Here is a 25,154-nt window from a genome sequence, read left to right on the forward strand (position 1 = left end):
CTCTTCTCTCTTAATGAGTTTAAAGTGTACTTATTAGAGCTTGCATATTCTAATATTTGAGGTTTGTTTCAGGAGGTTTTAGTTTACAGGGTAAGAGATTGAGGAGGTTTTTTTTCCATGGCTCAATTCAGTTAACTGTTGTTCTCCAGTGGCCCAGCTTGGCTCTGCACTCTTTATGTGCGTGTTTATCTACACATATGTGTATTTCTGTGCATGAATGCATGTCTGTGTGTTTGTGTCACAGAGGTTCCACAGCACCTGACCCACCCACCAGTAGCAGCACCACCCCAGGCTGTTTGTCCTGAGAGCTGGGAGCAGACGAGGAGAGACGGTATAGTGAATCCAGGACTGACTGAGGAGAAGTGACGACTGAGGCCGACCGGGACAAAAGGATAGCAGGGAAAGACGGAGAACACGAGCACAGCACAGCAGGAGCAGAAACCACACAGCCAGCAGGAGTTATTAGCAGGAGGAGTGTTTAACGTTTAACCAAAGATGACTACATACACAGTGACTCTGAATGGCCCCGCTCCATGGGGCTTCAGACTACAGGGAGGAAAGGACTTCAACATGCCACTCACCATCTCCAGGGTAAGGACAGAGTCGCCCTTACAGACAGAAACAACTTACATTATAAAGTCACAACTTACCTCGTCGAGGTCACAAAATAATGTGACGCTGACAAGGTATCTCACAAACGCCAGCAAACTGATGAAAACAATGCGCTGGCATACATTATGATGACAAAATATTTCATAAATTATTTCAAAGAGAAACTTAAGCTCTTCAACAATGAATGCTGATTGACTGACTTTGCCAAATTGATCCACTCGAACGAAATGAAAACCAACACAAACAATGATGTAAACACAGAACCCTTTAACTTCAAAAAGCTTCACTTTTATCACACTTTCCTGCTTGAATATCTGCGTAAGCATCATTTTGGTGATTCGCAGGTGAAAATATGCGTAGGTGCCTCTGCAAAAGCCAAATTATGTTGAAAAGGGATTTTTAGGTTACGTCTTTTTTTACATTTTATCCGTTTCACCTGGTTTGACAATAACGTCCGACATGTTGAAAGGTGTGATTTGTGTGCAAGCTGCGGCTGAGCGGCGGTTATGTAATGTTGCTGTACTTGATGATGACAGGGAGGGTCAGACGTGATGTCCAAAGAGATTTCAAGAATAGAGCAGCAGTGGAAAGACTGGAATAGTTTTACTGGAGTAGAGGTGCTGCAGCATTAGCTAACTTTTACTGCTGAGAGTTTTCTTAAGCGTTGCTCTGGAAAACAAAAAAACATCTATAGGTTTTACTTTCGTTATGTAGTCCACCCTCAAGTTTCAGCTCATAATCAGCTTGAGTAACTGCGACTTACGTGTAACGCTTTACATCAGCCCAGTCAAATCATCACATGAGAATGAGTGAGTTTAGATGAATTGACTTAAACTCTCAAATCCCACACAAATTTCATTCCAAAATTACATTTTCCAACAAAGATAATAATTGACTACAACAAAGCAAAGTTAGACTTGTTTCTACAACAAACACACATCATGATTTATTTAAGAAATTCTGTTACAACAAGAAGATAAATACTTCATTTTCTTATGTAGATAAGAACTTTCTCAATTATCTTTAAAGATAATGATTGTTAGCCTATACTTATTAGAATTGAAGAAAGAGTGAGGGACATTAAGTGTCACTCTACAAATTAAATAGTTTTAACCTCCGCAGCAGAGAGACAGCGTGTCTCTCTCTCTCTCTGGCAGGACTGCTGGTGTATTTACAGCGTTTCCTTTAAATAGCACTGGAGGAGAGGTGGATGGGAATGGAACAGGACAGAAGCTTGTGTTACCTTTAGTAAGCTTTAATTCTCGCTTATAGTTTGGTTTTGCCTTTTTGGAGCTGCTCCTGAGAGGACAATGTGACAGAATAGATGGATGGAGGATTTGAGAGACGAGGGAAGGTGGAGGAGGTGACGCTTACCCGAGTAAGACAGTGTGGACTTAAACTCTCCTTCTTCGGCCCTGATTGATGCTCAGCTGGTGATCAGCCTGTGTTTTATTGATTGACAGCTCCGGACATCTTCTGATCCCTTAGTCTTAGGCAACCCGGGGGAGATTTGATGCATCCATCATGACATTGTTTCATTGGATTATAGTTCATCCTGTGGTCGTGTTTGGCTCTGACAGGTGAACATAAAACACTGCAGCTTGACATGACAACTTGGGGTGCCATTACAGTTTGACGTAATACCGCCGCGGTTTGGATTTCGGTATACGTTTGCCAAGAACTAAGAAGGGAAAGAGGAATGAAGACAGTGGGTTCCTGAAGTCTTGTTAGCCAAGCTGAAGCACTGTCCATTAAATAAGCAAACTGTTTTTATACTGTCCAATTATTTCACATGACTTTTAGTGGTGCTGATGATTAAAAAAACTTGTCATCCATGACTTTACACTTAAGTCTATTTACATGCTGCATTGAGAATGAAAACATCTCTCTGGACACCATCGATGGATGGATGAAGCGTATGTATGATGTGGTTTATGGTTTTATTGAGTGATACAACACATTTTTTTTGTATAAAACATTCCAAGGATCAAAATCCAAGACAGTATCGCTCTGTTATTACAATCCAATTTTCGAGGAATCAGACCTCAAATCCACTTCCTGTTGTTCTCTGTTGTATTCGAAGGTTCTGACACACAGGAAAGCATTCATGGCAGACAGGTCAGGCAGCGTTATGTGTCTATGTGTGTGTTTGATCACACTGAGGCCGCCAGGCAGAGATAATTTTTTACCTTGCTTCTCCGCCTACAACCAGCTATTGTATCTGCTTTCCAAACAAACACACACACACACACACACGCGCGCACACACACACACACACTTTACTATGCACACAGGCATAATGACTGTAATTCAAAGGAAGAAAAAGATGTGCAAAAACCAGATACAAAAGGAGAAAGGTTGACAGGAGAAACAAGGGCGAGCATGACAGTCGTCGAGGACATTATGTGATGTGAAGTGGTGAAAATAGGCTAAATGTGGATTATGGAGAGGAGGACTTAGTGTAAATAGAAAAAAGATAGATTCAAGGAAGTCTTGTATGAATGTCAGTAGCAGGTGTGTGTGTTTGTGTGTGTGTGTCTGTGTTTGGGGGACGAGGGGGGGCTCAGTCAGGTTAATCACAGTGAAGCCGGAGGCATCAACAGCGTTGCTTATTTTTAACTCTTTAACGAGTTGACTGTAAGCCTATACCCAATACTGTATGCTGCAGGGCTCTGGGCTCACTTAAACCTCCTCTCTGTGTAGTTTAAGCTCTAAAGTCTGGCTTTGTAGCAGAGCCAGGAGCACGACGATTCACCTGACAGTCAATTGAAAAAATGAAAAATAAAGATTTGCTACTCAGATACTCAGACTGTATAAATAGTTCCTTTACCTTATATCCCCGTACTGCACAATTCATGGCTTTGTTACTAGAAATCTGTTGTTAAAGAGAAAATGAAACAAATGATTTTAATTTACCTTTCTTATTTTACATTCACCCAACAAATGAATCCAACATTCATACATGTCCCTCCAGTTTGTAACATGTGCATGTGTTTGTGTGACTGCATACCTCTTCCAGTTGCTTGTTTGTTTCCTGAGGAATCCCTGTCAGCGGTCTGAGTGTGTCCTGCTCTTTTGGCCCCTCCATAGATAACTCCGGGCAGCAAGGCAGTGGGCGGCAGCCTGTCCCAGGGCGACATCATCTCAGCCATCGATGGGGTGAGCACCGACGGGATGACTCACATGGAGGCCCAAAACAAGATCAAGTCTGGCGCGACCAAGCTGTCACTCACCATGCAAAAGTAAACAACCAGCACACTTACACCAAAACAGCCATCTCTGTCAAACTTAAGTACATGATGAAGAAGCAAATTATAAGGTAGTGGATGTTACCTGGCTGAAAGAAAAGAAAAAAGACTAATCAGTGAGTGAAAGTCAATGTTATAAATGTCTTAAAAACAATACATTTTACCAACAAAGGTATAACCTGGTTCTCATGAGTTGTTACTGGCTGCTCTGTATTTCTTTCTTTTCCAAAGTGGTAAAATATGATGTAACGTTATATTTTAAAGAGGCATTTTGTCGTTTAATCTTTAGATCAAGACGTGCTGCAGCATTTTCCACTCCAAGAATGGAATCACCCATGCCAGTCATCGCCCACCAGAAGGTACAAACACACCCACAACAACAATGACCACATAGACAAATCAACACAAACAAATACCAGCTGTATGTCTGCATACTCGCTTATGTTTTTTTTTGTATGTCTGTCATACGTGTTTTGCATTCTTGTCCTGTTTGTGAGAATATCATCTTCACTCTTCTTCAATGGTGACACGAGGCAGCGTCCTGCTGCCCTCTAGAGTCAAATATTCACAGTGCAACTGCAGGGAGGTCAGCAATCCAAAATGACAGCATCCAAATGAAAGGAAAAGGAAGTCGGAACAAGCTGATACCTTTACTCTCGTTTCACTTTAAGGCCTTCTTGTCTAGCTATCTATCTTGACCTCTTCTCATCTTTTTAAGGAGTTAGAAAAAGTGAAAGAGGAGGTCGGGCCTAAACATTTTGGAGAGGAAGTTGAAATGGTGCAGGCAGTGTCCTATGACATTTTCCAGGAAAAAAAGCCCTCTGAAAGGAATCTCTTCCAAGTTCCTAAAAAAGATCCGGAGCTCCTCTCGACCCCGATCAAAGCTCCTGCCTCCTCCACACCATCTGCAGTATCTTCACCAGGCCAGTGGATGCAGTACAATTCCCCAGTGGGCCTTTACTCCCCCGACACTCTCAGAGAAATGATGCAGATGCAGGGCAAGTTAGGACAGGGGTCGGCAGCTTCCCGGGGAGTTTCATCACTGGGGTAGGTTACCACAGAGATGAATAATCTCAATACTAAGAGAAGAAGACTAAACTCCTCAGCTGATGTAACAAAACTTAACAAAAGTGCTGCTTTTCACTCCGGACGAATGAAGAAAATGCACATCACATCCCCGTTGAACTTCACATTAACACGACCTTAATGAGAAAAGATACTCAGAACTTTCCAACGCTATTCCAGCAGTCATTCCTTTCACACATTGCACTATTTCGGGAGTGTACACACAAACATACCTGGCCGGCCTCCAGGTAACAGAGTAGCAGCAGATCCGACTACAGGAATGAAACCAGGGAGATGATGTTGCAAAAATCTTTTTAAAGAAGTCTTTTTGCTGTTTCAGCTCCCTGATTTCCCTTTCTGAGGCTTTTTATCTTCAAGTAAACCTGTCTCCGTTTGTCCTCGGATGCTGAGTTTTAAACCCTGTTATGCCTGGAAAACCGGAGACTTGCTTGTGATACTTTTTTTGTTTTTGTTTGCTGGCAAGATTACAGGAAAGTGACAATTTGTTGCTCGAGGCCTTTGTCTTTCATTTTCTTATTTATTTAAACATTGTAGGGCTGCAACTAATAATTATTTGTTAGGTTCCAGGGCCCACTGTGACATCTTCACATATTTGGTTTTATTAAACCAACTCTACTAAACCTATGGAGATCAAATTCACTATTATAGAAACATATTTTGCAATTAAAAAGCTGGAGACAGAGAATTTCTGCTATTTTTGCTGAAAAGATTATTTAAACAATTAGCAATTAATTAATTTACTATTAGAATTGTTGCAGAAAAATGTATCTGTAGAGATGTACAGATTTTGGTATATTTGGCTACTGTGGGCAATAACATATTTTGGACTAAAATAATAACAAATTTGGAGACAGCTTTCAAGAGAGAACACCTTATTATTATTATTATTATTATTATTATTATTATTTAGGATTTCCTATAGATATCACAATACTGTCTTTATCGTGATTTCTTTTATTTATTAATAATAATGTTTTCAGTCAAATTCATCTTTAATTTAGTAAAAAAAAAAAGGCTCAGTAATTTCCTAAAAAGAGAATCTGGGCACTTTACTCAAACAGGAGTAAATAGTGTATTAGTGGGGATTATTTTCAGTTGCAAATTAATTCACATTTGGTGCTCTACTGAGTATTTACAGAGGTTGATTTAAAATAAACTACAGTGCCCCTATTCATCGTAATGAAGGAACATGTCAACCGGTACGATAGTGAAGGAATAAGATATATCAGGCTTTTGTTACACAGACAATACTTGTCTGTGGTCGGAGTTAAATTGGGGCCACCATTGATGGAACTCTCCTCAGTGGGATGGCATGAGTTTGGGTGAGGCCTCTGCAGTCATGAAATACTTGTAAATGTTAATTGAGGACACAATCTGCTTGGCCTCTGACATATCACATCCAGATATCAGTCTCCACTAATGTGTTTCCCTTCTGGAGCTGAGCTGCTTTACAGTAAAGGCCAACGGTAAGTCAAATGTCAGGCAAGGTGCTCCAGGCAGACTGCAGGGACGATGACGGCAGTATCATGCCAGCGACCCCACCTCATCGAGCACATAGAGTCTCCTGATCCCACATGCACACACACACACACACACACACACACACACATACACACACACGAGAGAGCAGCTGTTAGTCAGGGAATGTTCCGCTCCGGTTACACACCATCATCCTGAATCTCCTGGATGCCCCCCGGGCCAAACCTGAGATAGCTCGCCCCACGTGACAGGTGCTGCCGAGCACTTCCCACTTTACCTACTGTACCCTGAACACATCCATGTACTGTATGGATGAATCCGGCGGCTGAATTATGTGTATCGCACTCTCCAGCGAGAGAGTGGAAACATTTACACTTAAAAGCAGAGATGTTTGGGGTTAATCACAGTCGGCATTCGACTCCTGCTAGTTTAAGAAGAATTAGAACAGAGGTGCCACCGCAGTAATGGTGGCTTGTCTACTGGGATTTGTCTATATGTAACGGCTGCAGTCCTGACATAGAGGTGGTATGTGTCGTGTTTGTGTAGTTGTGTATATGTGTGGCTGTTCTGTGCTAAATGTGTCTTTGTGTCATGTGATTGAGACGCTTCTGCTCTTGTCAGTCACTCCTGATGATGCAGACGAAGCTGGAAAATATCCCGGTGATAATACAGCGGCTGCCATTCTGACCTGCACATGGGATTACAGCATAGTGCTGTAGTTGGATAGTTTCCTACAAACACACACCATTGTTCATCACCAAAATACCCTGTGGTGATTCATCACGTTCTTTCCTTCTCTCTCTGTCTGTCTGTCCGTGCCTCTCTGGTGTGTTTCAGGTTATCTTAAACACAGCTGCAAAGTCAGTACCATCACAGTATTTAATGTGCATGAAGTATACGTCAGTAGAGAGGTAGTGAGAGTTGTAGATTTGGTGTGAAGTTCTGTTCAAATTGCTTCAGTGTGTGTGAAGTTGAACTAATGCTCTAGACTTCATCATAGGCATTTTGCGCTGATCAGTTGATTCTTAATGTAACATGTAATTAACAGCATCTGGTCCCTAGAAAGAAAGTAAATAAGTGCATCTACTCAAGTACTGTACTCCAGTACTGTTTTATGGTACTACTACTTTACTTGAGTTTATTGTGAGACTTTCTACTTTTCCGTCTACGTCTTCCTTCATACTTAACAATTCACTGCATTTATTTAACAAATGTTAAACTAGTTAGTTCATAGACAAAGAATTCTGCAAAAACATAAATGAATTTTGACCTGACCAGATACAGAGTTATTTCACATAAACACAGTTTAAAACACAAAATAAATTAAAACTTTTCTTTTTGATGCTAGAGTTTTTTGTAGTTTTCTTTCTGAAGTAATCATTCTAATGTTGAACCCATACTCCACTATGATATATACTGTTTTCCACCTCTGCTGGTCCTTAAGCCTTCATATTAATGTGTCTACATAAATATATTTACGGCATATTTGTTCTGGTAAATGCATGTGCGTTGGCGTTTTGTGTGTCCGTGATACATCCATGTGTGGCTGTAGTGTGTATTGGTAAAATATCATCCGCGGTGTGTGTATACTTCGCTGTGTGTCATTATGAATATGCAGATATTAATCAATTTGCTTGTGATACATGAGCATGTTGGGTTTTCTTTGGACTGGTGTGTCAGCTTTGTTTACTTCTAGTAGTCATTAGTACATAAAGTAGTCGTTAAGCTGCAAGTCGTGATGGATGGAGCCTCTGTCCCAATTCAACACGGCATAGTAATTTATGCCATGATGTAGTAATATGTATAGTATACTATTATTGGTAATTAACTATTTTGTTCTGATAATACAAGATGTGCATCTAAAGGGATCTCAATCAAACTGCAACTTTGGAATGACACTCAAAGCCACTGTGTGAGAATTTGTATGTAATTGTATGATCTTGCATTACTACACATTGACCCAGTTCCCTCCCCTCACTTTGGCGCTTTCTCTGTCATTTCTTTCCCCCTGACTTCCCTCTTCCCCCCCCCCCCCCCCGGTCTGTTAACCTCTCGTCTTCTCCTCTGCACCTCAAACTCTTCCCTGACCCCATCTAACCCCACCCTGACACCAACAGCACGGAGTACACTCCCAGCTTCAACCCCATTGCTCTGAAAGACTCGGCCCTGTCCACTCACAAACCCATTGAGGTGAGGGGTCCGGGGGGAAAGGCCACCATTGTTCACGCTCAGTACAACACACCGATCAGCATGTACTCACAGGACGCCATCATGGACGCCATTGCAGGGCAGTCGCAGGCCAAAGGACACGACAGGTGAGGTCACACAACCGAACTAATCCCCTCTCCAGTCTTTTATGCGCTCTCTCCACTCACCCACTGTACATCACATCACAATGATCAAACCAACCCGCGGATGGATAAATTACAGGATCAGTTCACCCAAATGACAAAAAAACACACATTCTTACTTAGGCTACTACTAGTGGAATGCAGCCATGCAGAAAGTTCTAGGTTGTTCTTGTCACCGTTTTGACGCCTCTAAGTTTTCTGCCAAATTCAGACCGTCTTCCCCAAAGCAACATCTGCGTAGGCTCATCTGTATTTTTGTCAAAAATGACAGAAATAATGGTCCCTCTCTCAACTCTTTAAGACACTTTTTCTGAAAAGCCAAAAGGCAAAGCAGCTTTTGAACATATAAGCCTACTTTCAGCCCACGCTGCTACAACTTGGATGTCTACTTTACTGAATGCCCGGGCTTTTCAATGGTGTCTGTGTCCGTGCCCCATACTCCTCCGTGCTTTTCACCCACTTTCCTCTGCTCATTCCATCCACAACCCCCCCCCCCCCCCCCCCCCCCCCAAAAAAAAAAAAAAAAAACAACCACACCTGTGCTGTCCTCCACCTATCCCTCCCCATCCTTCCCTCCTGGTTGTGACCTCAGTGAGGAGGCGGGCTCCCCATTGGGGTAAGTACAGCAGCGCACCTTTTCTATCCTACCTCTCCTCAAACGCGTCTCCTTTGTCTCATGATTTTACAACAGCTTGTGCATTGCTCCATGTGTGTCATAAACTAATATCCCTCAACTATTATAATATTAATATGGTTATAATTAATACTATAATAAATAATATTCCTGAAAAATGTACAGCATCTATTTTGTCCATCTTAATGTGTTTTTATGTGTGTTTTTTTTTTTTTAAATGTGTCAACCATACTGTATAAAGGTCAAACTAACTAACAAAGCGATCATTTTTATGCGTACTGTATCTGAAAGTACTTAGAGGTACTTTGGTGTGAGAGTGTGAGTTGTTTTTTTTTTGAAGTCGTCCTCTATAAAAAAAAAAAACAATTTCATCACAGCCTCGGGAACCTGACTGGATTTAATGGCATGGGAATGTTCTGAGTATCCAAACACAGGTTTTTAAACGACTACTGCTCAATCAGTGTTGACTCACTTGTCTAACACTCATTAAAGAATGCTGAAATCAAAAAACACTGTCCAGTCAACATGAAGCTATAGGTCAACACAAATACAGAACAGTAGTCGTATGTTTGTGAACAATGAACAAACTGTGACTGTGTGCAAAGCAACAACAATGCAACTATTGATCTTAATGAAATAACAGCCCATAAATACAATTCTGATTCAATGAAGCTTCGAACATCATAACGAACAAAATAGCTTTTTTGTTTTACTTTTAATGCTGTGTAGTGCAGTGTTGTCATGTGACGTTAACTCTACAGCGCTCATGACATTGAAGCCTGGAGAATTTAAACATTTTTTTTAATAATTGATTTCGACTATACTTTATTTTACTCTTGAATGTGCTGTAGTTTTATATAAAGTCACTTGCACTTCAAACTTTATTCATTTTAAAAATCAATTCTGCATTGCAATTTAGAAACCGGGGAACACTTTTGACAGCTAGTTTATGTGGAGTCCTGCTGAAATGTAAGTGAATAAATAATCATTATAATAAATATTATAATTATAACTCATAATTTACCTGTGAACTATGGGAGATAGCTACATTTTTTTGAATCCACTCCACATTAGAGCTAGAAGAAATTGTAAGTTTGACTGAAACAGTACAGTATCAACTTTAAAGCTGTTACTTGGCTCTAAATGTTTAATCAAATTTAACATCAAAAATACAATAATTAATACAGCTCTTCAGTTGTAGATGATAATACATCTTGGGCATTTATTACATTACGATCATCTGTTACATTTGGGGGCTTTAAATACAGTACACACCACTCAGAGCTCTAACAGTCGGCCACTCTCTGCCCTGCAGCGGAGCTCTGCCGATCAAGGACTCTGTGGTGGACTGTGCGTCTCCGGTTTACCAGGCAGTGATCAGGCCAGGAGAGAACCAGACAATGGCTGAATGGGCTCGTCGTGCTGCCACCCTGCAGTCCAAGAGCTTCAGGATGCTGGCCCACATCACCGGCACTGAATACCGTCAGTACACGGACCCCTCCTCTCCTCCTTTTGTTCTTTCACACCTTCTCTCTTCATCTTCTCGATACGCATCTCTGCTAATCCTCACTTCTTGTTCAGACACAGTTAACATCTGATTAGAGATTATCGTCTCAGATTTTTCTTTGTCCTTACCAAATTTCTGTTGTTTATTCCCACTCATGCAGTGCAAGACCCAGATGAGGAAGCCCTGCAGAAGTCGAGGTAAGAACAACACGCTAGGCAGCCTAGGCAACTTGTGTAGAAGGTGTAGAATTAAGGTTTGTCAGTTGGCGAAAAATATAATATAATATTAATAACTAATTTTTCTTCAGTGTATAATCACCTGATAATATAATCGACAGAATCGTTGTGTTTTGGTGACCATAGAATGAGCCATTTATATCTACACACAGATTTTGTTACCTTTTGGACAGAGCTATGCCAGCTGTTTCAGTGTGTTATTAGTCTTTAAACTAAGCTAAGCTCACCAGTGCTCGCAGTAGCTTACTGTACAAACACAAGCGTGGTGCCAATCTTCTCATCTAACTAAATACTCATTTAAAATGCTTAAAAGTGTAAATATTACCTGTCTTCCACACCAATAGAGATAAGTTTGAGTCGGAGATGAAAGGGCCCCGCTTTGCCAAGCTGAAGAACTGGCACCAAGGACTGTCTTCACAGATCCTCAACGTCCAGGTATAAAGAGGAGAAAGATAGAGGAGGAGGAGGACATGCAGAGGAAGACATGGACAAAGGCACAGAAGTTAACAAGAAGAGGGGATAAATATGGAGGGATAAAAAAGGAACAGGAGGAGGAGGAAACTCCTCAGGAATGTGAGATAGTGGTGTAGTCTACATTAGTATGTGAGATAGTAACTGTTAGTGTGAGAATGCTATGTGTTCATAAGCTCGAAATTACCTGTCAACTGTATCTGTCCGCTGCTAAGACCTGATCCCGCATTTGGGATTTTTGTTTCCTGTTTTTTTTGGGGTTCTGTCTCTCTTAAATGAAAGGCAAATTGTACAAAAAATAATCAAGTGAAAATGCAGAACTGATGTTTCTTTTAGTACATAAACCGCATTCACAAACGTATGAATTTTAACACTAAGCATGCTTCTGAGAAGGCACACAAGGACAAATGCACACGTAGAGATTAACGTACGTGCACAAATACAGTATGTAAAAAAAAAAATCCACTCAAAAATGTACTTATATCAATGTGAATAAATGTTTTCTTAAAACCATACGGCTGAGTGAACTGTTGTAAACTCACAAATGAAGTGAACATGTGTCACTCTCTATTTTGGGAATCAAAAACTGGAGGCATGATTGATAAGGACCTTTCCTGTTATTTCTAGAGCCGTTGGTATGGCAGAGGGGGTGTTGTGACTTTGCAGGACAGAACATCATTCAGAAAGTATCTAATGACAAAATGACAGATTAATATGACTGTTCAATAGCTGGTGGTGACATGGACAATGACACAACTATAGTAGCAGGTTTGACAAAGACTGAGAGCTAAATATTACTGCTACTGCAATCTCAAAGTTTGTTTTTGTTTAATGAATATATGACATAAATGGAAGACCGTTAGTGATTGGACAGTCTCTGAAGGAAATGTGTTGCTATTCACAAATAAAGAATATTCTCAAGGTCTTATGTCAAAATTCAATTTTCATAATTTAAGAAAAATGAAGCATGTTTGTTTATATGTTAGTATATGCAAAACCCAAACCTGCTTTACTCATATCAACCCATGCTCATGCTCTCCTACTAAACACATTGTAAACTTAAGGAGAGACTCACTCAGTAACATCAAATCTACTCTAACATTAGCTAATAGATCAGTACATTTCATGTCATGTGGATGGTACCGAGCCGGTCCTGACCCATGAGTCATTTAAACCGTTTGCCACACAGTTACAACCCCAGTGCTCCCACTACAATCCTGCCTTTGTTTGCTCCATCTGTCTCTCTAAGAATAGTAATACAAATTAAAGCTGCAAGCAGCATTGATCGGGCCCTTGCATATTCACGCACGCTGAGGGTACTGGCAGGACTCTGGTGGATGCGGTCATGCATTTCTGTGACCATCATATACATGCGTGCACGAGTTAAACGGTATTTCCTGTGTCGACCAATGGCATAGCCAGGTCATTTTGCCAGGTCTTAAGCCTTGAATGTTTTGAGTGTACCTCCGAATACTATCATAACTGTCACCCTGTAAAAATCCACAAAAAAACTGAATGTGTGTGAACGTGCTTCAGTGTTTGTAACATATCAGACTGTCAAAGTGCAGGTCTCAAAACCGTCTCAAAACCGTTGTGCAGGAAGCTCTGACAATCACTGCTGAGAGACTCAAAGCTGGAAGAATTCAGAGAAGAAGTAGAGTGTGAAGTTCCATGTGGGAAAAGAAAATCTTTTTGTAAAGAAATAAATTTAAGCCAAAAGGTGAGCCAATGTAGAATAATCTATCATATAAATTAGGCTGGGTGCAGTTTGATTTTATTATTAAACAAACTTCACGCTGCATGAAATTACTTTACATTACGCAGCTGGCTCCAAAACGAACAAAAACAATCACATTTACTATTAATGAAAACACGTACAAGCGTGATTTGGAAACCTTTTTTATCCAATTTCTGCTCTCCAAACATCTTAGTTTGCACATATTTAGATCAGAGAAGTCTTTTTCTGGGGTTGTGCCCACAAACCCTTTCAATAAGTTCAGTGTTTGGGCCGCTTTAGTTATAGAATCCTGCTCACGGCGATGGTTGTCAGTAGGTGGCTCTATGACTATGAGTTGATATTGGCATGCAGAACTCCTAAAGTCATGATAGTCATGATGTCAAGTTTGGGACTGTTTTGAAAAAGTAGCCTACAGTCGAGTTACAACAGCTTGATGGATGATGGATTCACAGGCTCAGACAGGCTGGCAGCTGATTGTGTCCAACCTCCCCGAATCTTTAATTACACATCTGTGGTGTTCCGTAACACACCATCAGCTCTTCACATACAAAACTAATTCCACAAGGGAGAGTGTTTTTGGACATTTGGGACATTAATGTACACAATGAACAGTTTAAAGTTCACTACAATACTGGCTGGAAGGAGTTAAACTACGTTCCTCTCTGTATTCAGTCAGAGATGAGTTGAAACGCTCGCTTGGATAAATCCAGCTGTACAACAGCTCGATCTAGTGGTTCAAGTACAACATTACTTCTATTTGTGTTTTCCCTAAAAAATACCAGAAATGTTAAGGTGTCAAAATATAAACGTGTTGGCAGAAAGTATTAACTGACCAAATGTGTAATGACCTTTTCGTATTGTTCTCACAGCTTCTAAATTGAACTGTGTTGTTAAGAAAGCATCTTGCAGATTGTATTTACTCTGTAAATTGCTGCTGCTACAAACTAATTTCCCCCTTGGGGGGATGAATAAAGTTTATATCTATCTATCTATCTTCCCCTTGTTTAACTGAGATTTGATTTAGTAAATAGTTGCATGTTAATGATTAAGATGCTATGCAGGAAGAAAAAATAATGCATTCAAGAGGGTCGATAAATAACAGCTTAGGAAATTTGATGTGTAAAAGGTTGCGATGGTAAAGTTCTACAGAGCGGTAATAGAAAGTGTGCTCACTTCTCAATAACTGTGCAATGGCAACTCTACAGCCTACGAGAAAAAAAACTCATGCACAGAACTTTAAAAACAGTTGGCTGTGTACGCTCCCCTAGTTCTGAACTATACCATGTCTGCATTCAGCCTAGAGGTTTATGAATTCAAAAGGACTCTATGCAGCCTTCAACCTGCGGGTAAAAGACTACGCAGTATTTAGACGAGAATACCTCGCTTCACCGGTTGTGCAATCAAGCACATGCACTTCCACTTGTCACTGTAAGGGCGTGAGCCATTCGGCTGCACTATTGTATGCTTACTGTGTTGTACTTGTGGCAGTGTGTTTTTGTTCTGTGTGCTATGTGATTATACGTTTTTGTGGTTGACCGCAACAAAACAAATTCAGAAGGCACTGTGATTGACATGGCAATAAAATACCTTGTAATTGGGGTTGTTAACTGTTTAGAGACATGGTGTTAAGTTGTATGCATCTGCTTCATTTAGAGGGGAGACAGAAGCTGCCGTGAGTTCCATGTGTGTGGGTCCGAGCACACAGGCGGAGTACTGGTATGGGAGTTGTGTTCCTGTTGAAATCAATGCTATCTACATATCTCAGAGAGTTGAACAGCATGGGACAGATGCAGAGGTTCTTTGTCTCTGCTTAACAGGAGGAAGCCACTACACTGTTGTTTTCTATGTAGCTTTCGAATATAGTGTTTCCAGTTGTCAGTCCTGTTATTATGTAATCCTAAATTGAGTAAAAAGCAATTGTTTAATTTTGCTGTCAATTGTTCTGTACCTTTTTAACATTTGACTAATTAACGCTGTACACAGAGTGCAGTCGGGGGAAATAAAAGACCCACATAAAATATAAATGTATCTTAGTGTCTGGTCTCATGCTTTTAATTAGGCCACATATGTAATATATATATATATATATATATATATATATATATATATATATATATAACACAACATGTTTATTTATTGAGATGCCCCTATGAACCTTGTTATAGGAGGTAAAGATCAGGAGAAGTAAACATGAAGTGTAATTAGGAATAATGGTGTTAAATTAAGCTATGATGAGTTTTCACTGTTAATTTACCATCTCAATTAAATGTTGATGCCTCCATGACCAAGTTAAGCAGATGAGACTGAGGACAGCTATGTAGAAGAAAAGATGTTCACTTTGCTGAATATGGCTAGCTTGACAGAGTTATCAATAAATAATATATATATATATATATATTTATAAAATTATTTATTTATAACTATATATCCATTTCTCAGACAGGTGCTTCATGTCCCTCACTCCCGTAACTGCCCATGCTGGATCTGTCCCCGTTGTTTTAAGAAGCTAAATAAGTGATTAACATGACTGCATCCAGCGAGTCAAACCTGTCAGGTGTACCAGCTACTAGAGAAGCTTTGCATGTACCGCTTACCTTTCCCGATAGTCTGCTGTCAGGTTGATCTGGGATCAGCTCTTTCACTGGAGTTTCTCCGCCAAACTTCTCCTCTCGCCTGTCGAGACTAGTTCTGACGAGCATGCGCAGTTTGGGGCAATACAGATTGTGCCCATTGTTTAAATCTATTTGAGGACACGGATTGGCTAAATTGTATGTCACACATTTATATCTTTATTCAGCAATTGGCTAAACTGCTTCATAGACCCGCCTTCTGTGGGAACTTCCTCCAGAGCCCCAGAGCTGCTGAGACATGCAGACAGGCGGAGACGTGCAGGAAAAGCAGATATTATGAGCAGATATCATATTTTACACATATTACTGGGTGCATTCCATATTTCAAAAACACAAATATTGACAATTTGTATAGTTTTTTATTATTACTTTTTGTGGCTCAAGGGGGGGGCGGAGCCCTAGCGCCCTCTATTGACAAGCCGCCACTGCTTCATACCTTTATGGTTCATCAGACACCAATCCAAAACGTTCAGTATTTTATTGCCATGTCAATCACAGTGCCTTCTGAATTTGTTTTGTTGCACTCAACCACAAAAACGTATAATCACATAGCACACAGAACAAAAACACACTGCCACAAGTACAACACAGTAAGCATACAATAGTGCAGCCGAATGGCTCACGCCCTTACAGTGACAAGTGGAAGTGCATGTGCTTGATTGCACAACCGGTGAAGCGAGGTATTCTCGTCTAAATACTGCGTAGTCTTTTACCCGCAGGTTGAAGGCTGCATAGAGTCCTTTTGAATTCATAAACCTCTACGCTGAATGCAGACATGGTATAGTTCAGAACTAGGGGAGCGTACACAGCCAACTGTTTTTAAAGTTCTGTCCATGAGTTTTTTTCTCGTAGGCTGTAGAGTTGCCATTGCACAGTTATTGAGAAGTGAGCACACTTTCTATTACCGCTCTGTAGAACTTTACCGTCGCAACCTTTTACACATCAAATTTCCTAAGCTGTCTAAAAAAAGAGTGGTCCTTGGTGAGCTTTCTTCTCAATGATGGTGAAGATTGTAGTCCAGAGAATTTGAAATGATCCACTCTCTCTTCCACCTGGTGGTTGATGACCCTTGGTAGCTCTTCCTGTTTTTTTACAGAAGTCCATCACAAGTTCTTTAGTTTTGTTGATGTTCAGTTCCAGATTGTTATTGCTGCACTGGTCCACCAGATAGGAGACCTCGTTCCACCAGAGTTGCATCATCAGTGACGTTTTACAGTGTCAGAGTGTGAAACCCCGACTTGTGGGAGGATGCAAGGGCCCGTTCATCGCTGTTTGCAGCTTTGATTCAGGTGGAGATGACGAAGCATTTTCTCTCCTCCTCAAGAATAGAAATGGCTGCAGGTGCTCCCCTTTTCTCTCGTAATTCAGTTTAATTAAATACATATAAAATATTTTTATACATAATACTTAAAGCGAGGACTCAGTATCAGGGAAAAGGAAGAAAGAATCATATTGTGGGGGCTACAGATCACATGACAAAATCTCACAAGGCCTATGATGTGAAAAATCCTCTTTGCGTTCAGCGCTGAAGCTCTGCTGGTTATGTAACGGTGCACACAACCTCATCATGTAGAAAAGGTGTGTCCAGGGAAATCTGCCAATCATAATACGCAAACCGCAGGCCGGAGGCTGCACTGAGCATGAGTGAGAATCCTCCGGACAAAGATGGATGACGGTTGGAGGTGTGGCTGACTTGCAGCATGACTTGAAAATGCTGCAGCATCCGGCCGTCCCTCCTCCTCCTCCTCCTCCTCCTCCTCCTCCTTCTCTCCATCTTGTGCATACCGGCTGTTTCCTCCCTCCCTCTTTCTCCCAGTCTGCATACTGTAGTCCTGCTGTGCGGTCCTCTCAGCCCTCTGTTGCAGCACCAAAAGGGAGGAGGAGCCACCAGCACAACACACACGCATACTCCCACCGACACACACGCACTCTCCTATCATCTCTTCTGCACGCTCGCTGTAATCACCAGCCAGGCCCATTTGGAGCAGGGGAGCTCAGCCGTCTCGTCGCCCAAGATGGATGTATTCATGAAAGGGTTCTCCATGGCCAAGGAGGGAGTGGTGGCCGCTGCAGAGAAGACCAAAGCCGGCATGGAAGAGGCAGCAGCCAAGACCAAGGAAGGGGTGATGTATGTAGGTACGTAACGCATCTTGTCTGTAGAGCTGACACCAGGTTGTATTAAAAAGAAGAAAGTGGGTAAGTTTGGGGAAGATGCCCTCATTGTTTGGTGTGTGTGTGTGTGTGTGTGTGTGTGTATGGTTGCATTATGTGTTTTTGCACCTTTTGAGTAGGGGTCCCTTGGGTGTCCATGTCTGGGGCACTTGTGAGAAGCGACAAGAACAGAGGGAGGAGGAGGAAGAAAGGAGGGGATGGAGAGAGCACTGGCAGGATACTGCTGCAGGACTGGTGCAGGGCAGAGGGTGGGGGTCTGAAAGAGTGAGGAGGGGGAGTTGGATGGAGAATGAGGTGGACAAAAGTTGTAATTGCGTAGCACGACAGTAGCTGGTGGAGGATTGGTCTGTGTGTTTTGTGGTAAAAAGAAAAGGAATAAAAGAGGAGAAGAGAGGAAAGAGGAATGATCTTGTGATGGCGCCGCCTCAAGCTTTTGTCACTTGCCCTATTTTATTCACATTGAATGGTTTGTGGAGTAGTTCGCAGAAGGACGTCCGGTGATGGACTCAATGCAGCGATGAATGTCCCCAGGGACTCGGTTTATCCGCCTTGTTTAATTCCCAGAATAGAGTTGACCTACATTGGATAGGCTACCGTGCGTTTTTTGAGATATATTCACAGATATTTAAAAATAAATGTATAAATTCACCTTTGAAGATGCAGGTGTATGAGGACGGACAGAGATTTAAAATTTGAAAAACACTCCAGATGCTTTATGGTCAAGCTGTGGTTTCCCGTTCTTTTATATTAGCTCAAGCAGCAAATGCGTCACATCTCAAGGTTACCTCGAGTGCCAGGCTTTTAGGCCGCCAGAGAGGGGAGGGGCGTTGTGATAGTAGGAGGGTGGGTGGGTGAGGTGTTAGCGGAGTGGAAATCTTCGTCGTCGTCTGCAGTCTGTCCCTTCAGTCACACAGCAGCTTCAAAAATCATGATGAGGGAAATGAAAGGGAAAAGAAAAATGTGACGGTATGAGTGAAAGAGTCAATGTCCTGAGCTGAAAGAGGGGTGGGGGGGGGGTGTGAGGAAGAGAGGGCAAGGATCACTTGAGCACTGCAGTAATTTACCCTCCCATCACCCCCCTCCGACCTCACCCCACACTCGTTTTGATGCAAGGACGTGTGTGCTCGTTTGTGGCGTTGCAGCAGCAGGATTTGCCTGCCAGTGTGTGCTGCTTTGATGACTAACCACCTTCCTCCCCCCGCAGCTCTAAAAACAACCAACCAACAAAGATGGAGGGATGCAGGAGGAGAGACGGAGAGAGAAAAGAGGGAGAGAGAAGGGAGGGGTGTTATGTCAGAAAAAGCTCTGAGCTTCTAGCCTCGTGGCTCCAGTATGAACAGATGGTGGGTTGGCAAAAAGAGAGAGACGGTTGACACATAGTGATGGAGGGATGATGGAGGTGGAGGCACGACAGTCACTAGAAAGTGAAACCTGGACGTTCCAGAGGGTACAGGTTGGTGACGAGCTCAGGTAAAGGAGAGCGTGGGGTGGACTGAAAGATGGAGAGAAAAGTAACATGGAGGAAAATGATATGCAGATCACAGGGGGAGGAACAGAAGAGGGAGAGGGGATGTGATCGCTGAAGTGGGGAGGGTCGATGGCGCCGATAAAGCATTGTAACGGCCTGCAGCAGAGTGCATACGTCAGTGACTGTGTAGAAAGTATCGAGGTCTGCACGTCTGCTTTCACAAAAGGGCCAAACCTTTTTTTTAAGTCCAAATGTGTGTCAAAATACCACTTTAAGTTAAATGTTGTCGTGCTGCAGAGACGTGCTGGCCTACACATCATATTCTGATGATCATATGTTCAGATCCCTGCAAAAACCACACCATAATTATTTTAATGTTTTCCAATAAAAATTACATTATCATTCCCTTTAATATTGCAAATCATATTGCAATTATTTTTTTCAACATAGTTCAGCCTAGTTTTTTACATTTTTATAATGGATTTTTTTAGTTTTTTACGTTTTTATGTTATGGACATTTAAAGTGTACACGTGTGACTTGCTCAGTGCATGTATTTTATATTTTACATCGCTGCAAACACATACAAATTTATCACCATTATTAGGATTTTTCAATAAATCAGGGACACGTCTGAGCTTTCATCTCATCACGACTGCTAAAACACAAATCCTCCTCTGTAAAAATACGACGAATGCCATATATTTGCACATTATTTCATAATAGGAAAAAACATTCTAATCCGTGCAATCTTCATTTATTGAGACAAGCTGTCGATCGGGATTGCCATTTACTTTCAGGGCCATTTAAAAAAAAAAATGGCTTTCTTGTTCAGCTGATATTTTCAGCAGTGTCCTGTGCATCACATGGAGAATCGCATCTGCTTCTGCCTTAATCTTTTTTTGATTATTTAATTTACAATTTTGTAGATGCAGTCTGTTCTGTGTGATGGGGACAGACAGATATTCACAGTGACAATCAGGTGGCTCCCTCTGTTGTCTGGGAGAAAGAAGCTGTGTCATTGCAGTGTGTGTGTGTGTGTGTGTGTGTGTGTGTGTGTGTGTGTGTGTGTGTGTGTGTGTGACTGTACTGCAGTACTGCTCAGTACTCAGGCACGTGGCTCATGAAGCACAGGGAGCGTGCAGAGAAATGGAGGGAAGCAAGAGACAGAGGTGGATGCAGGATACTTTTAATGGCAGCATCTGTGTAAACGAGGGAGCGGTCTGTGTGTGCACGACATCATGATATTCTGCAGATTTTTTCTTCCTTAGTTTCAACCTTCCTCCCATTATTCATTATTCTCTTTCATCTCTTCGAGCAGATATTTCCCTCCGTCTATCCCTCACTCTGGCAGATTATATAACCACAATTTAATCCGCTTTGGATCATACTATAATGAGCTGGTGAGCAGAGAGGGAAATGCAGAGAGGTGCTGCTGTTCACAGATTATTTCCCAATGGAAATGTTTCCATATAACGCAAAATGTCAAGTCTCCTAAGATTTATAGAGCTTCTAAACACCTAAGACTGAGTTCTAAAAGATAAGATAACAGAAAATTAAACAATCCAAGCAGACGGAACCAGGGAGATGCTTCAGTCACACTGAAAGGACACTGAGTGTTTGAAATGTATTTTTAGATACTATGGATACTGCTAACTCAACTCTCAATAAAGGATGTCTTGGAGGGCAACAGCAGCTAAGAAATGTCTCTAAAAGGCAGGAATAAATATGTGTTAGCACTCCAACTTCTATGTTGTTTTATATGTTGTTTCTATGATTTTGTGGCAATTAAACACAAAGAATGTGTTTATTGAAGTAAAAGAAAACTTGAACAAAGCAACATCACATTTTTACATTGATGTAATAATTGCCACTTCTAAAGGGTGAAGCCCTTTTATCTAATGATGTAATTATGATGTTCAGTATAAATAGTCAGTTATTATAATAAGCTTGTTCTCTTATTACTACAAGATTAATTACTACATTAGGTGTAAGGTTCATGGCTTAGCATCCCATTGCAATCATCCCTCAGTGATTATAAAAGGCAAAAAACAAATACTCACAAAATAAATCAACATAAATGTAAAAAAAAAAAAAACTACATAAAATATGCAACAAGACTGCTTCATAAAAGCTTCATAATATGTCATTTTTCTATCAAAGCAGGACACGTGTACATGAATTTGATCGTAATCTCTGTTTGATCCACAGGCAGTAAGACAAAGGAGGGAATGGCGGCATCAGTAAACACAGGTAAGAAACACTGTGCACCTGCTAGCCCTATTCCTGACCTCAGCAATCTTGTGAAAGTGAGGACATTTTTCTTTTTTCAAAAACACTTCAGACGCAGCATGAAATGTAATTTGTGTCACTTGTTAAAGGTTATTGTTGAGTTTGTAATGGGCTCGTTGTTGCCCCTTGTGGCTGGGAATAAAAACACCCACTGCGGTTCTCACCAACCGTCAGTGCGTGTTTTCTGGCCCTCGGGTGGCAGTAATGAGTCCATTACGGGCAAAGAGGACGGCGCACTATACTGACAGAGATTTGGGATCTATGCTTTGTCATAAATGTTTTCGAATAAAAATGATTGGCCCATCAATCGCGTGGCCTCTAGTAGCTTATATTTGCTTCTTGAGAACTGCACATACAAACAACTTGGGTCAATTCCTTGGGTCATCAGCGATACACCTGCTAGACATGTGATGTTAATGCTAAATTATAGATCATTTGGGTGCAAAAGCTCACCCGAACATTGACGGAGAGCGAGCTGTGGTCAGCATGCCTTTTAGCAGTGTAATGGTTAATATTGTGGTGATTGGAATGCTTGTCAAAAAATACAAAGGACAGACAAACTTAAAGAGACTCCTTTTTAGTTAGATTTGAGTGTGTTTCCGTTCCACTAACCATCCTCCACTTTGCATCTTAGTGTCCAACAGGACCGTGGATCAGGCCAACATCGTCGGAGATGCAGCGGTTGCCGGGGCCAATGAAGTGTCACAGGCATCCGTGGAGGGGGTCGAGAACGTCGCCGCGTCGACCGGGATGGTCAACCAGGTCAGTTATCGTGGTAACGTTGGGTTAGCTTACACCAGCAGTTCTTCACATAAACATAAAGAAAAATATGAAAAAAGGATCTGAACTATTATTGGTTTTTTTCTTCCAACAGACAGACTTACAGGTCCAGAAACTAAATGTTGCCTAAAAGTGATATTGAATGATCTTTAATAAGATCTTTAACTAGATAGAGCTGTGTCACCACATTAAACACAGAGAGCTGCAGTGTACCAAAGACATTTTATTTCTACTCAGAAATTAATTTTCCAGAGGCCAAGGCGACAGTCTGAAATATTCATTGACATAAATATTTGTATAATATCGCCAAGAGCGATGCAAGGCAGAGGCGGCCAACTAACTGACTGCCAGCTAAGGTTAGCTGTAGCTTAGATCTGGCGGTTATTGCTTCGTAGCACTAGCTGCTGAAGTAATTTTATTACACTGTATTTACATTGTATTAGTTTATTATGTGGCCTACTGTTTTTAACCAGATCTCAAGTCAAAATATACTATATCCATTAAAGCTGAAATGAACTGCACAGCTACATTGTAAAGTTATTGAAACATTTTTCCTAAATGCTGGCCCTCCATGTTTCGTTCTCAAACCTATTTGTCAGATGTTAGACGGACACCTAATCTTTGTCTCTTTCATGCACGTCTGTCTAAAAGTTCTTTTTGTGTCTTGTCTGTTGCTTCTTTTGTTATCGTACTGTGGCAAAGCTTCTGTCTTGTGTGTTGTTCTGTGTCGCTCACCTTTTGTTGTTTATGTTGTGTCTCATCTGTGTTCCCCTGATAGGAGGAGCCTGTATACGAGGTGCTTATTGGACAGAGCAGTGTGGGGTCATAGGTCATGCTGGGGTGACAGAGAAGGGATACTCTGCATGCTACATGCACCAAGTTGACAGTTCATTATGTACGCCTGTACAACCTAATCCAATATACCTGCAATAAATCTTTTCCAGCAGAATGTTTTATGGTAGGATTTACTTCAGGACTGTTGTATTGGATTACATTAAATGGCACAAGTGTACCTAATAAACTGGTAGCTCGGTGTATATTAGATAATAAGCCACAACAGACTTTGTGAGCGTCAAGAGGGAAAAATAGAAACGGAAGCTGCTGTGATGCTTCCCAAATAAAGATGGACAAATCCCTGCAGTCTTTGGATAAAATCTTCTTTTGATTGTATAAAAGCATAAAAACGCATGACGTCTTTGCAATATTCAGAAAAGGAAGTTGTGAATGACTCACAAACATTTTCCTCTGACCTCTCAGACGCTCATTCAGTTATGTGGTTTAGGCAACAACGATACTAAAACTCCATTTTTAACCATGTAGCTCCTCTGTGTAGCGTGAAGTGGCCTACAAGCTCTCGGCCACATCTCCAGCACGTCGGATAAGCCACAGCCAGCGAACATTTTCATGGCATGCACCAAAATAGCTTCATGCACTGCTCAGGCTGAACGAGGCCTGTGCACCTGGTGCCTGGCACCCTTATATGCTGTATCGCTCTAATCAACTAACTGAACCACCTGAGAAGTCTGACGCATGGTAATAAGAGTTGAGTCAACCTTACAGCATGGCCTTTGTAGTCGTAACTGCTTTGTCATATTAGAGCTGGAGGAAAACGAAAGCGAAAAAGCCCTCTGCCCTGCTACACCTCATTCTTTCATTCTCTCAGCTCCACCTTTTTTTCTCACTCTTCTTATTTCCTCTTGCAGGGAGAATATGGAGGAATGGAGCAGGGTGGGGAAGGAGGAGAGGTAAGAAAACAAGTTAGGCTGCTGTTGGTATAACAGCATTCCAGTCAAATCAAATTATGTGTGACATGCAAGTGCAGAGGGAATATTCCAGACTGTTTTCAATGCAAATCAGTTTAGCAAGAAAATCTTTTTTTTTTTTTTTTTTTAATTGTAAGTGCAGGACTTTTGTAAACGTACTTAGTTACTTTCCACCACTGCTCATGATAACTTAATTGATTTTGATGTATGGTATCTGTGGAGTGCCCCTTTAACTTGTAATGGCATATTTTTTATTACATTGTGGTATTACTACGTATATTCAAGTAAAGGATCTAAATACGTCTTTAACCGCTGACACCATCCTCCTCCCTTCCTTCCTTTCTTTCAGGGGTATTAGTCGTCTGCAGGACCTTCCCTTCCGTGCTCTTCGGCGTCCCCTCGCTCCCCTCGCCTCGCTGTACCAGACTTCAGATGTTCAACTTATTTTTTTGTGACTTTACAGAACCAAAATCAACTAAAACAGACTCTTCCGGATGCCGCACCTATGCCCCTATCTCCCCCTCTGTGATCTCCGTGATGCCTCTCCCTCAGCAGCTCTCTGCCACCTGTCCTCACGCTGTCTCCTCTCTGATTTCCTGCAGCCTGTAGCTTTTCCTCCACTGCCCGTCTTACCCTCGCCTCACCTGTGTGTTAGTGCCGTCCTGATATGGACCCTGGTGTTGTTACAG

General features: G+C 41.5%; 2 protein-coding genes across 7 annotated transcripts; both read left to right on the forward strand.

Annotated features, from left to right (window-relative positions):
* ldb3b (LIM domain binding 3b) lies at window positions 1-12,560 on the forward strand. Of its 5 annotated transcripts, none has more exons than XM_031844139.1 (10): window positions 1-90; window positions 245-591; window positions 3,703-3,854; window positions 4,150-4,219; window positions 4,579-4,907; window positions 8,543-8,740; window positions 9,369-9,392; window positions 10,726-10,892; window positions 11,078-11,114; window positions 11,498-12,560. In XM_031844139.1, the coding sequence occupies exons 2-10, from the start codon at window positions 496-498 to the stop codon at window positions 11,592-11,594; spliced, it is 1,170 nt and encodes a 389-aa protein (XP_031699999.1). In that variant the 5' UTR covers window positions 1-90; window positions 245-495; the 3' UTR covers window positions 11,595-12,560. The 5 variants fall into 5 exon arrangements, with proteins under 5 accessions (XP_031699999.1, XP_031700002.1, XP_031700000.1 ...); XM_031844142.1 differs by lacking the exon at window positions 4,579-4,907 and adding an exon at window positions 7,263-7,285; XM_031844140.1 differs by lacking the exon at window positions 9,369-9,392.
* Window positions 12,561-17,761: 5,201 nt separating this feature from the next.
* Window positions 17,762-25,148, forward strand: sncgb (synuclein, gamma b (breast cancer-specific protein 1)). Of its 2 annotated transcripts, XM_031844127.1 has the most exons (6): window positions 17,762-18,128; window positions 21,842-21,883; window positions 22,557-22,684; window positions 23,481-23,498; window positions 24,406-24,447; window positions 24,815-25,148. In XM_031844127.1, exons 1-6 carry the CDS (start codon window positions 18,008-18,010, stop codon window positions 24,821-24,823), a joined length of 360 nt encoding a protein of 119 aa, XP_031699987.1. In that variant the 5' UTR covers window positions 17,762-18,007; the 3' UTR covers window positions 24,824-25,148. The 2 variants fall into 2 exon arrangements, with proteins under 2 accessions (XP_031699987.1, XP_031699988.1); XM_031844128.1 differs by lacking the exon at window positions 23,481-23,498 and having other exon boundaries at window positions 17,767-18,128.
* Window positions 25,149-25,154: the final 6 nt, after the last annotated feature.

The sequence above is a fragment of the Anarrhichthys ocellatus genome, unplaced genomic scaffold (assembly GCF_004355925.1).
Source record: "Anarrhichthys ocellatus isolate YVR2014 unplaced genomic scaffold, GSC_Weel_1.0 scaffold4, whole genome shotgun sequence".
Taxonomy (NCBI): Eukaryota; Metazoa; Chordata; class Actinopteri; order Perciformes; family Anarhichadidae; genus Anarrhichthys; species Anarrhichthys ocellatus.